The following is a 13,787-nucleotide window of genomic DNA, read 5'->3' on the forward strand; positions in this document are numbered from 1 at the left end:
GTTGGCCTTTAAAACTATGGAAACTTTGTGGCATTCAACAAAAGTGAGCCTATTAAAAATAAGTCACAACAGCTGGTCATTAGCATACCAGTGCTTATATTATTATTAATATAGATTTGATCCAAAGGTGACTGCTCTCCTGACACACTGTACACTGATGTCTGTGAATCGGTAGAAATCAGTTAATCTTTCCATCTCTACAAGAGGCCTGAACACAAGAAAACTCCAACTAAAATTTACATAAAGTAATGGTTTTATTATAGTTACTCATAAATGTTTTATGTCTTGGCAGTAATTCACTAATATATAGAGGTTTTTTTTCCTTCCCTCTCTTCTCTGTTTAATTTTCAGGCTCTGTTAGTTCTGCACCAGCCAGAGACCATAGAGCTGTGGAATCCTGATGCCCCCATTGAGACATTTTGGGACATCAGGTACTAAACTCTTCCCTGGCCTCTGTTAATAGAATAGAATAGAATATACTTTATTGATATTCTATCAGTTAATTAATTAAAAAAATAATTAATTCTATCAATTATAATTAATCACACATTTTGTAATTCAGTTCAGTCTATTTTTTTTTAGAAGAAAAGGTGTATAAGTGACGCCTTCATATTAAAATGGCTTTTAACATATGGATACGTTCATCATAATATTTACTAGCTTACTGCCAGCAGACATGAATGCACCTGCTATGGCCTTTTAATATACATCCTTTGTGGACCAGTCCATCAGTGTATATTTCTTTTGTTCTGTTTCAGTTCGCAGGTGCTTTTCCTAATCTGCCGAAAGTTAATTGGCCAACAAATGGTGAACAGAACAGAGGTTCTAAAATGGCTGAGAGAGATCCTGATCTGCAGGAACAAGTTTTTGCTCAAGAACAAGGTGCCGTCTGTTTCCTTATTGGTGGCACAATGCTTCTCTGGAGCTGTAACGGCGTACAGGTTGTTATTTATGCATAACAATGTGTTTGTCCTGATTATCCCAGGAGTGTGCCACCATGGGGGGTGGCATTCCCATCTGTCGGCAGGCGCAGACTAAACTTGAGGTCTGTCTCTACCTGTTCCTGTGGAGTCCAGACACGGAGGCCGTGCTGGTGGCCATGTCATGTTTCCGTCATCTGTGTGAAGAGGCAGACATCCGCAGTGCAGCGGATGAGGTGCCCGTCCAGACTATCCTCCCCAACTATGCCACTTTCAGTGAGCTGGCTTCTGTGAGCACCATGATAGGAACAGGTCAGTACTTTTGGTTTGTGTTTCATTAAATTAGCCTCTGCTCTGGTCATTTGATTTTTTACAAACTTGATTTGCTGATTCATGAAAAAAAACAAAACAACAAATTTGTTCTCAGTAATCAGTTGATCTAAATTTACCGATCATATAATTTAGACCAGATTAAATGCAAAATTTCTAGACAGCATAAACATGTTTGTTCGCACCTTATTTATATCCTTATCATTATTGTAAGAATATTGGGTCATATGGACATATTACCAATATGCCAATATCTTGCCAGTTTACTGTGTTATCTGTTTGATATTAACGGTGTTGCTTATCTGTCAGCAGTTCATTGTTTGCCTAGGCGTCTCGTGATAACACATTTTGCTGAACGATAAATTGTCCCAGAAGTTATTGCGATAAACGATAATGTTGTTTTGAGATCATTTTCAAGTAATGTGATAGTAATGGCATAACAATAACAATGTAAGAACATATTCTCAAAGCTCAATAAACTTTAAATTCTAGTAAACATTTAAGATGGAAACTTTAAGACTCTTTAAATGCACAAAATAAATAAACAAAACCAAAACATCAAATGAAATGACTTAAAAAATCTCTGGAAACAAAACTTTCCTTCAAAAACAGGCTAATAGAAACCAAATCAGCAAGCTGAAGACTTTATCATCCAGTTTTTGGTAGAAAGAGAGAAACAATAATTTATGCCAATGGAAATGATTGAGTTAATTTTAAGGCCTATGTTTACCTGCTTCTATAATCTTTTTTTGACCTGGTTAAACAACCAATATAAAATCAGGGAGTAAAGGACTCCAATTTAGCAGCATGATCACTAGGGTGATTGACAGCACTAATAAAATAAAATACATATCACACCAAATTAATGTGATCTATTTCTGGTGTTTTACACCGTGAGCGCAAAACTGCAGCTCTGAAGAACGCTGACCACATGCTGCACCGCTTCACTCTTCCTCGTTGCTGCCCGTTCTTCAGAGATAAGATTTGCTTCAGCACTGCGGCGGCCATTTTCATCCTGATGTTAACAAATGTATGTTCTCCTGCCGCTGCTCGTGATTAAACTCATGATAATGCTCCTCCATACTGAGCAGCTGACAGACCACTGCTTAACCATATGAAAAATGTTGTTTGGAGTTTTCAGTGGTACAAATCGCGAGCCAATCAATGAATGGGGTCAGCTGTCGTTCACATAGCTTCTGCACCGTACTTGACTCGGTGTAGCTAGTACTAAACCCTGAAGTAGGTACGACAATCTGAGCACAGCCAGGCAGAGCCACGCTGGATCTGCTAATGGAAAATGAATCTGGCTGGGTCGACCGGAACTGTACCTGTTGGAGGCGCTCTAGTGGAAGAGCACCGACTGGAGTCAGGGCACGCTTAGTGGAGAGCCAGTTTGGGGGTTCCCACCCTAAAAAGCAACGGTGGCTGAAGAGGAAGGAAACAGTTTGGGCTGGTCATGGAGCCTCCAGTATAACACTCACTTAGGTCTAATTAGCCTGTCATGAGTCAGCCTGGGGTGGGGGTGTACTGCAATCAAACACTGAGTCAAATCACAGGTAGGAAGTTTTGAAATGGGTTAAATTGGGCAAATTTATCCCATCCCATAAACCTGGGATTTAAACTTATATTCACTGTAAATGTCTCATAGCCCTGTGACATTCAGGAGATGAATCAGTATTTTTCAGATTTCCACAGTTGTTCCTTCAAGCCTTAGCAACATGTTTCTTTTCTCCCACAGGCCGCTCCACCTTACAGAAAAGAGTGATGGCCTTGTTGAGAAGAATAGAGCACCCTACACCAGGAAACATTGAGGTAGCACTGTTCCACTCTCACATGTTTCCATTGAATGTTTGCTTTTTAGTAATACAGGTAGCTTTCAGATTGGTTTAAAGTTAGTTGCAGTTTTAAGGTTTTATGGACTGTATTTATCAGGCTTTTAAAACCCTCCATTAATGTTTGTTTAATAAAGAACAAGGGGCAGCTGAAAGGGGCCCTAAATGTCTCTTTTCAACATTTTACTTCATTGAGGAGCTGATGTGCTTTACTGTATACATATTAAGTCTTAGTTACCTGTTACCTGTCAGTTGTGTTGGATTTGTTAATATTACTCACTTTGTTTCCCGGTGCTGTTTCATGCAGGCTTGGGAGGACACTTATGCTAAATGGGACCAGAGCACAAAACAGATACTCAACTTCCCTAAAAATAAGGCTGATGATGGGCAGGTAAGCAGGTTGCTAGTTGATCTATACCTGATTATTCTGTCAACGCAATTGCACTTTATTACCTAAATACTAACTTTATGAAAATGTATAATTGAAAATGTAAATCTTCACAATTGTCAGCAATACAGATGTTAATGTTTTGTCTCTGAGGAGAGAAGACATGTGGTCAGCTCTTCAGCTGAGACACAATTAAAACCCGATCCATCTTAGAGTAACTGTATATCAAACCTCATTTTTCAAATAAACATCAACAGCACAAACATCTGCCATTACTGATTACTGCCAGAGCAGTTACACAAAAAAGAAACAAATGAACTGATGTAGGAGTACTTTCCTTGTTAATGTTGAATAGTTGGCAGCAGTATCTCAGCCAATGCTCTCCTCCAAGAAGGCAAAACATCCCAACAGTATGCCAGACCAGAGGCCTCATGCATTACACAATCCACAGTTTTCACACTAAAAATTGACGCAGCAGCAAACTTTGAACAGTGCAGCACACACATTTTTTTGATGTATAAAATTGTGTGCACACATGTAGCTGCACCTTTCCTTCAAACGTCCCAATTTATGAGGAATAGAGCACAGCTTCAGGTGCTGCTCTGTCTCCACCCACAAATACATTATGTAAATTAGCATAGAAACCCAGGAAGCTGTCAAATGACCACGGCAACAGATCCTGCTTTTAGTAGAGTAGTTCTAATAATAATAATAATAATAATAACAATAATAGTACATTTTATTTAAAACCTGTTGGAAAAAATTATTTGTGAATATTTCTTTATTACTCAGACACAAAACTACTGCTAGATCTTCACAGGTTCTTCAGTGCGAATCGCAGATTGCATGCTGCATGTCGTAAAATCACATTTTAATTTCTCTGTTCAGAACATTTGGAGCAAAATGTATTCAAAAACCTGCTTATCATCTTCACACTGATGTATTTCTTTTATAATATTTTTTCCTTAACACATACACAAGTCAGTGAATGCAACTACATTCACTGACTACAACTACAACCAAATCCAGCTCTATAAGCCACACTGGTGGAAAAAGCCCGTTTGTCTCGCTGAAAGTGGAGCAAAACGTTTTGTGTTGTGTGGGTAGTACCTGTCCCCGAACAGCAGGGGGCGAATTCAGCATCATAAACCAGAAATACCCCCCTGCTGAGGACCCTGGGGCCTGCTGTGGCTGTTCAGAACGTCTGGCTGTATGTAGGACATGCAGTCATCAAATGACCAAAACATTCCAACAAAAGATGCATAAATTAAAACTGTACGCGTTACTTTTTTTTTTTTTTACTGTTCTTGTACCCTAACGGCGTTGAGGCTTGGAACCTCATAAATATTTTGATATGAAGTTGGCTTCAGACTGAAGCGTCCGACTCAGGAAATGGTTTGGTTGAAGAGTGATTCCATTTAAATATTCACTGCATTTAACAAAGTTAATCTGCTGAACTTTAAAACAAACAAAAAAAGCATACTAAAATAGACCCAAATACGTGTATATGCAAAAATATGCCATCACATGGCCATTGGTTAGAGCAGGGGTGGTCAATCCTGGTCCTGGAGGGCCGGGGTCCTGCAACTCTCAGACGTCTCCCTGGTCCAACACACTTGAATCCAACAGCTGAGTCTCCTCCTCAGTGCAGTCAGGTTCTCCAGTCCTGCTAACAACCTCATTATTTGACTCAGGTGTGTTGAAGTTGAGACACATCTAAAAGTTGCAGGAGGCCCTCCAGGCCTGGAGTTGCCCACCCCTGGGTTGGAGCTTTCTTTATCTGAAAGAACCGTAAGCTTTCAATAAATGTTACCAGAGTATCAGAAATGGTCAAATGGAGTTTCTGTCACTGTCCATAAAACATTTGTGAATGTCACTGTGTGAACACTCTGACACGGTTGAGCTCTGTGTTTTCTGTCTCACCTGTCTGTGGTTAGAAACTAAATGGAGTGGAGTCATTACTTCAAAGCAAACTTTATTTAGCACTGAAGTTTTGAATAGATCATCACATAATTTCTCTGTGTCCCCACAGCAGGAGTGGATAAATATGACAGGCTTCCTCTGTGCACTGGGAGGTGTATGTCTTCAGCAGCGCAACACTCCAGGACTCGCCACTTATAGCCCACCTATGGGCCCACTGAGTGACCGCAAACCCTCCATGATCTCAGTGGGGCCCGGTGACATCACCAACCCGGCTCCCTCTTCCTGCCCTTCATCTACCTCCATCGAGACGCCCGTCAGCCGCTTCCTGGACCGACTGCTGGCTCTGTTGGTGTGTGGCCATGACAGGGTGGGCCTTCATGTCCGCACCAATGTCAAAGACCTACTGGGACTGGAACTGAGTCCTGCACTCTATCCCATGCTCTTCAATAAACTGAAAAACAGCATCGGAAAGTTCTCTGACTCTCAGGGACAGGTATGTCTAGCCATTATCTATTATTAGGAACTCTACAAAAAAACCATGAAAAAGGTAGTGAAACATCTGCAAGCACAATAAAACTGGGAAGAAGGCAGTCTCTGTTTGTAGTTATTTAAATTGTTCGATTAGATTGTTCTCTGTGGTTTAGGTCCAAAACATTCAAGATTGAATTGGTTCCAACCTGATTCTGAACTCTGTTACCTTGTATGTAATTTGTAAACTAGTTTTTATAATTAGTCTGGATTTAATGTTGAAGGATTCACCAACTAGTGAAAACAGCACAAAGTTGATTTACTTAGTTTTTTGAATGATGTGATGATCAATCCCTCAAAAATTGTTTTCAGGTACCCATTACTGATGCGAACACCCAGTTTGTGGAACAGACTATAGCCATCATGAAAAACCTGTTGGATAACCACACAGAGGGCAGCTCTGAACACCTGGGACAGGCCAGCATTGAAACCATGATGCTCAACTTGGTCAGGTAGGGCCCAAGAACAAAATGATTTTTTTATATCTCTTTCATTTTGAATGAGCTGACATCTGGAGTTAGTGGTATGCAGCAAACAGTTTTTTAGAATAACATGATCCTTGTTAATGATCCTTATTAATTCCAGAAATACCCCAAATGACACGAACCAGCAATTTCCAAATGTAATTAGTTTGTCTTCTTTACCTATTGAACCAAAGAGGTTCGGTTCTTTGGCAGAAACTTTATTCCACTGATGGAATTCCTCTTGCTTAAAATATGCTAAAGTGGGCCATTAAAGAAAAGGTGGACTAGAGTGATCTAAGAGTTGTTATTACTAGACGTGTACAGACAGATTTCAAGCTTTGGTACATTTTTAGCTTAACTGGATCTCTAGTAGCAGAGTCTTTCTCCTGTGGAAATCCAACTTCTTGGGAGGAGTTGAAGTCATCCACATAGTTTACTGATAATAAGGGAGAATTGGTCTTTAGGACTGTAAGCCAAGAAGCGTATCAAATGAGTTAGTGGTGCTGTGTCTGTGCAGTGACTATGTAAGAGAGGTCAGTGTCCATGTGCTCTTGAAAGTCTAGATGTACAAAAATGAAGCACTTAGTGCTCTGGAAACAACCCTGCTGCTCATTAGACAATGTAAGCAATCGTTCTCCTTTGGTTGTCATGCTTGATGAGTTGGGATCCTCGGCCAAGAGGAACACAAGTCTGTGAGCTGAGTTGGGGGAGTGAACATGTGGCTTGGCATAGAGGAAATGCCTTTGTATTGTAACGGTTATGTCCCCCCCATCACCTCGGTCCTACAACTTTGCTGGTGGGGTAAGTGCGATCCATAAACAGATGGAAACCTTGCTTTCTTTGGTACACTGAGTGAAGAAGATCAATATATTATTTTTGCAAATAATTTGGTCGTGTTCTTTGAGTTCTTTTCTGTACTGATATTCATTGGCTTTCTGCCATCGCTCAAACTTAAAGAGAGCCAAATGTTCCTAAGTTAAGTTCTGAGTGTGATTTGGAGCGTGATGAAAATCAGTACTTATGGTATTAGCATTTCTGAGTCAAATAATAAGCTGTAATTTAGAAATAATGGTTTCATTAAGCAGCAATGTTTTTATGTCGTCTGGTTTTAAAACCAACACTTTTTTCACTAACATACACAGGACAGTGTGTTCCAGCTGTTACACATTTTAAAAAATATGGAAAGGAAAAAGTGAGGAAATATTGAGAAGAAACCCTGATTTTAGGTTTTCTGACCTGTTTTACATCTTTCAGGTATGTGCGTGGCCTGACCAATGTGGTGCATGCAATTCAGGTCAAAACCAAACTTTGCCAGCTGGTTGAGGTGATGATGGAGAGACGGGATGACCTGTCCTTCTGCCAGGAGATGAAGTTCAGGTCAGTGTTTTAAGCTGTCTAGACTTGAGATTTCTGCAGAAATAAACTCATTATCATTTTTATCAGTGTTGAACGACTTTTCTCGCCTCTCCCTCTGTAAAGGAACAAGATGGTGGAGTACTTGACAGACTGGGTGATGGGAACCTCTAACCAGGCTGCTGATGATGACATCAAGTGTCTGACCAGGTGCAGCTCCTTGGACTCCTTTATGCTTTTATATTTTTAGTTTTTACTTTGTGGTTTCTGACCTGAGAAAGGTGCTTTTTAAAGGTTGTTTACTTACAAAATAAACCCAGACACTGAGCATACCTCCCTCTCAACATTTTCCTTGCATGTAATCTGCAGAGACTTGGACCAGGCCAGTATGGAGGCAGTTGTCTCCCTTTTGGCAGGTTTGCCCCTACAGCCAGAGGAGGGTGATGGTGTCGAACTGATGGAGGCAAAGTCTCAGCTCTTCCTCAAGTAAGGCAGAATCCAGAAAGAACACTACTAGTGACATATAGTTATGGGAAGATGTCTTAATAATTTTAGGCTTTTATGAGTACTGAACAATTTTTCCAGATGAAAAAAAAAATATCTGAAACACTTAAAGGTGCAGTACATAACTTCTACATAAATGTGTTTTTCACATATTTCAAGTGACATACGTGTGTATTGTATGTCTACAATACACACATAATGTATCACCCTCCCCCATTATGTCGTCTGGTGAAATAAAACCTAACTTATGGTGAAGAAAATCTAAAATGTGATGACAGTGTGTTCATTCAGGGGTGAATTGTCAGACCCTGTGCTTTGTGGCTGTGTGCAGGTATTTCACCCTGTTCATGAACCTGTTGAACGACTGCAGCGAGGTTGAAGATGAGGGTCAGACAGTGGGGGGGCGGAAACGAGGAATGTCCCGGCGCCTGGCCTCCCTTCGCCATTGTACCATCTTGGCCATGTCCAACCTGCTCAATGCTAATGTGGACAGTGGCCTCATGCATTCCATTGGTCAGTATTCTGCTATGGATTCTGCCAGAATGTTGAGACTTTATTTGACTTTTTTTTTTTTTTTACATTTCTGTTAAGATCTGCAAAGTAGAAACAGTGATCTTTTTTTTAGGCTTAGGCTACCACAAGGATCTGCAGACTCGAGCCACTTTCATGGAGGTGCTGACCAAGATTTTGCAGCAGGGAACAGAATTTGACACGTTGGCAGAGACAGTCCTAGCTGACCGCTTTGAGAGGCTGGTGGAGCTCGTTACCATGATGGGAGACCAAGGAGAGCTGCCCATTGCTATGGCATTGGCTAATGTTGTTCCTGGCTCTCAGTGGGTATGTAGTCCAGCTTTTTTGTATGATCGATTAAAATGTTTTGCATAGATACACGTATTCTGCAGACTGTATCAGCTTTTCAGAAGAAGAAACTTGCATTTGGATGCGTTTGTGTTTTTGACTTTTGGCTTGGTGCCAAGGTATTATCACCAATGTGTTGCAAGCAACAGTTATGTAGTTCTGTACCGAGGCTGTGGTATGCAAAATTGTTTAACTTCTGAATGTTTCTTGGCGTTTTTATGTACAGTTAAATCTAAATAATTCTCAGCCAAAGCACACTTCAGCTATTATGGTTTAAATGAGTGCATTAGGTCAACCCAGTATTAAGTGTCCACTAAGTCACCTTTGCACAAGAACAATGTGTGCTTATGCTACATTTATTAGCATCATCACATTGCATAAAGTAATGTTTCTGTGCTGCATTGGTGGGATTTTGTGAAATAAATGTAACCAGGTCTAAATGCAGTTATTTATTTATTGTTTTTAAATTCCAGCAAATGTCAGTTGTGATGTTTACTTACCCTTGTGAATTATTTCTGTTGTTTGCTGGATCAGAACTAATAATATCAGTTATTTTGGTTGATGGTTATTGTTTATTAAGAGGATTATTTTCTGGAACGGTCAGCCTCTGCATGCAGTGTGTTTGTGGTCATGACCCGTCTCATCTCTGATTTCCAGGACGAGTTAGCTCGAGTTCTGGTGACCCTTTTTGACTCGCGCCACTTACTCTACCAGCTGTTATGGAACATGTTCTCTAAAGAGGTGGAACTGGCCGACTCCATGCAGACGCTCTTCAGAGGGAACAGCCTCGCCAGCAAAATAATGACCTTCTGTTTCAAGGTGAAAACAACACAGTTAGAACAAAGTAGAGGATTTAAAAATGCTTTAGTCACAAGAATCAGGATTAGCACCGCATGCTCAAATTTCACTCTTACATGACTCAAATTTGAGGAAGAGTCGCTGTTCATATTCCAAGGCAAGCTTTGGTGTTTCTGACTCAAATGGACAACACACTGTTATCACTGATATGTGTTAAAAGATCAGAACATTGTCATTCCACAGTTAATAGAACTAAGTTCAGAGTTCATTTATTATTGACTAACTGCTTTACTCTGGGTTTATGGAGAGACTTTAGATGTGTGCTTCATCTAAAGCACACATCAGACTATATTTAGTCTGCCACTAAATATTGAGTTTAGTGGCAGACATATACAGTTGAAACCAGAAGTTTACATACACTATGAAAAGACACGCATGCATTTCTTTCACACTGTTTGACATGAAACCAGAATATATTTTTCCTGTTTTAAGTCAGTTAGAATTACCAACATTTGTTATATTTCTAAATGCCAGAATTTTGAGGGAGAGATTTTTTTCAAGGCAATTTTTTTGTTTCCTTCCTTAAAGTAAAAAGCTTACATACACTTCATTATTGTGACTAGGGTCAAACGTTTCACATCTCCTTCCAGAAGCTTCTCTCAATAGTTGGCAGGAATTTTGGCCTGTTGCATCTGACAGAACTGGTGTAACTGAGCCATGTTGGCTGTCCACTGGCTGTCCGCTGGCTGTCCACTGGCTGTCCACTGGCTGTCCACTGGCTGTCCACTGGCTGTCCGCTGGCTGTCCACTGGCTGTCCACTGGCTGTCCGCTGGCTGTCCGCTGGCTGTCCGCTCGTTGTCCGCTGGCTGTCCGCTCGTTGTCCGCTGGCTGTCCGCTGGCTGTCCGCTGGCTGTCCGCTCGTTGTCCGCTGGCTGTCCGCTGGCTGTCCGCTGGCTGTCCGCTGGCTGTCCGCTGGCTGTCCGCTGGCTGTCCGCTGGCTGTCCGCTGGCTGTCCGCTGGCTGTCCGCTGGTTGTCCGCTGGTTGTCCACTGGTTGTCCACTGTTTTTGTATTCAAAGATGTTAAGTTCACAGCAAATGTAAAGATATTACTGGGTAATTATCGTTATGTGAGGACATTGCCAGTGAAATACTATTTAAACCCACAAATATAGAGTCTTAACATTGTAACTGGTTCAAGATCATTACTCACATTGAACATATTGTTGACCTAATTTAGATCAAACAAGACAAGTTAACTTTTTTGTTGTTATAACAGGTATATGGAGCAGCATACTTGCAGAAGTTATTGGAGCCATTGTTAAGGGGAGTTATTTCAACCCCTGAACACATCAGCTTTGAAGTGGACCCCACTAGGCAAGTCATTTTATTTCTGCACCTCTCACAGTTCACCAGTGTGTCACTAAAACACAGTTCGGGTCAAAACTTTCTTAAAACAAGTCAAGTTAATTTTTCAGAAAGCAGCTGTTGGCCAATTTAATATGATCTTCCATTTATGTTAATATGCTATAGACTATGATCTTGCTACCAATAACCAGCTAAAAGAGCTAAGTAGAATCTAAGTTTGGATACCATTACATGTTGTTTAAATTCTGCTTTGTGACCCATCTTAATGTTGCACATGGACATTCGCTTTGAACAGGATTTTCTAACCAACCCAAAGCATTTACCTTTCACTGCTTCAAAACAATTCACAGAAAGAAAGAAAATACAAAAGCTTCAGTTTCCACCCTGAGGAGTTTCTTTTCTTAATATAGAAATGTTAGTTTGAAGGAGATCATTGCTTTGATCTGTGTGTAAGTTTGGTTGTTGATTTCACCAGACTTATACTCGAGTTATAAAATCACAAGTGGTTGTATTTTTAGAGCAAGACAACAATAAGCTAATGGGATAAAAACAAGAGATTTGTATTAGAGCCACTTCAGTTTAAATTCACTATGTCCCGTTGCCAGTATGGCCTCCTTCCATCTAACGATTCTTAGGAAGTTGAATGTCCCTGTTGTTCGCAGCAATACAGCTCCTTGGTACAACTTTGTCACAGCCCGGCATTCAGGTGTACAAGCACAGACCCTCTGCCTGGTGGTGAGTCAGGAGTCGGTCTGAGACCGACTGCAGTGTTTAAGAAGTGGGAGAGGCTAATTGCTGCTTTTGCTGCTCACTCAGGACAAACAGACTGCAGCTAAGCTGCAGAGCGTTGTTGCCACAAAAGTCTCCAACAACAGAAAAAGAGATGCTCCACCCAGTTTGCTGGAGGTTTTACAAATTTGCCGGGAGCAGGGTTTGCTTTTACAGAAGGATTAGTTACACTTTAATAAGCAGTCAAACTAGTGACAATTTTCAAACTATAAGGCACCACGAGTCACACAGGTACTTGTTGGTTGTTGTCTCATCAGATTGGAACATGGTGAAAATCTAGAGGAGAACCAGAGGAACCTGCTTCAGATCACTGAACGCTTCTTCCAGGCCATAATCGGCTCATCCAGCGACTTCCCCCCTCAGCTTCGCAGTGTTTGCCATTGCCTCTACCAGGTATTCCCTTCATTTTTGCCTCTTGTCTTCTCATTGTCCCATTACTGATCATTCAGTCTCATCCTATGTCTGCTTACACACACTTAGGGCTGATCTTCTAAAGGTTTTGCACATATAAAAACAGGTACAAAATTGATGTCTTGCACAAACCTGATCTACAAACAACACACACACAGGATTGCGTAGCAAATCTGGAGCAATACATTTATCATGTCTGCCTTCATGAATATACAAAACATATTCTGATCATCAGAAGTCGCAAAATATTGGAAGGAGGAATGTAGGCAAATATGACTTTCCACCACAATGGGATTTACTAAAACCTTAAACAGTTTGCGAGGTACTATTTTTGTGTCTTATAGGTAATAATAAATTATTATGGGTTTACCTTGGTTTGCAATGTTTAGGTCATGCAAGTAATGCCCCTTTTTCCAAAATGTTACAAATATGAGAGGTAAAGTTGGACCATGGGGGATTTGCATAGTTAAATGGAGCAGTTTAGTTTCTAGTGCTTACTCTGCTGTATGTTAATTTAAATTAAATGTATTATTAGTATAATTATTACTGTTTAGTGGTGTCTCGATACCAGTGTCAAGCACTCGTACTCCTAAAAGCAAGTCAATACTCCAAATTCAGACCGTTTTTCTGCTGGATTTTCCTCCGGAGCTGCTTTTCAGTTCAACTCAAAGGTTAAACCACACTTCACCCCAGGTGGGGGTGATAACACACCAATACGTTATTTCACATCAATTTTTAAAATGACATGTAATTGCATTTCATTTTCATTCTGTTTAAAATTCAACAAGCTGAACAGATGAGCCACATTATGCCATCATCAAGCTGAATACATTTAATTTTTTTCAGCAGTGACAAAGTTTTGAAACGTAACATTCACCAATTGAAGTGATCAGAAGTCGCCAAGACTCTCTGAACATTCAGCAGAAGAATCATCCGGCAGCAGCGGTTCAGCTGCTCTAAAGTCTCTTGTCTATAACGCTTCAATGCGCCGCCGTCAGCTCTGAGAGCATTCAGATCAGAGATGATACTCTAACTGAATTCATTTTGTTTGGCTTGATTAAAGGCCTGTTGGCACCGGCCTGTCTCGGCCCTCTTGTACAATGGTCTTGGTTGTTTTTGCATTGAGCAGAGGGTTTCCTCGAAAGTGGGCGGGGATCATCTTGTTAGGCAAAGTCCTGTTGAAGCTGCAGAAGCAGCAAAGGATAAGAGGAAACTGTACTTCTTGAGGAAGCTAAGATGCTGCAGATCTTCTATCAGTCTGTTGTTGAGAGCATCATCTCTTCTGCCGTTATCTGTTTGGGCAATAGCATCAGAATCAGGGT

At 40.7% G+C, this 13,787-nt stretch overlaps 1 protein-coding gene across 3 annotated transcripts in view; it reads left to right on the forward strand.

Annotated features, from left to right (window-relative positions):
• nf1a (neurofibromin 1a) overlaps positions 1–13,787 on the forward strand; it is a 91,982-nt gene that overhangs the window by 15,456 nt on the left and 62,739 nt on the right. For 2 of the 3 annotated variants that reach the window (XM_015007138.2, XM_015007135.2), the window contains exons 15-29: positions 352–431; positions 759–882; positions 986–1,232; positions 2,989–3,062; positions 3,390–3,473; positions 5,503–5,886; positions 6,234–6,373; positions 7,640–7,762; positions 7,865–7,948; positions 8,108–8,224; positions 8,574–8,755; positions 8,868–9,079; positions 9,758–9,919; positions 11,177–11,274; positions 12,312–12,447. In XM_015007138.2, the coding sequence (XP_014862624.2) occupies positions 352–431; positions 759–882; positions 986–1,232; positions 2,989–3,062; positions 3,390–3,473; positions 5,503–5,886; positions 6,234–6,373; positions 7,640–7,762; positions 7,865–7,948; positions 8,108–8,224; positions 8,574–8,755; positions 8,868–9,079; positions 9,758–9,919; positions 11,177–11,274; positions 12,312–12,447 (2,247 nt within the window). The remainder of the gene's footprint in view (positions 1–351; positions 432–758; positions 883–985; positions 1,233–2,988; positions 3,063–3,389; positions 3,474–5,502; positions 5,887–6,233; positions 6,374–7,639; positions 7,763–7,864; positions 7,949–8,107; positions 8,225–8,573; positions 8,756–8,867; positions 9,080–9,757; positions 9,920–11,176; positions 11,275–12,311; positions 12,448–13,787) is intronic. The other variant, XM_015007136.2, reaches the window with a different exon arrangement.

The sequence above is a fragment of the Poecilia mexicana genome, unplaced genomic scaffold (genome assembly GCF_051168715.1).
Source record: "Poecilia mexicana isolate PSO_F unplaced genomic scaffold, ASM5116871v1 scaffold_13, whole genome shotgun sequence".
Taxonomy (NCBI): domain Eukaryota; kingdom Metazoa; phylum Chordata; class Actinopteri; order Cyprinodontiformes; family Poeciliidae; genus Poecilia; species Poecilia mexicana.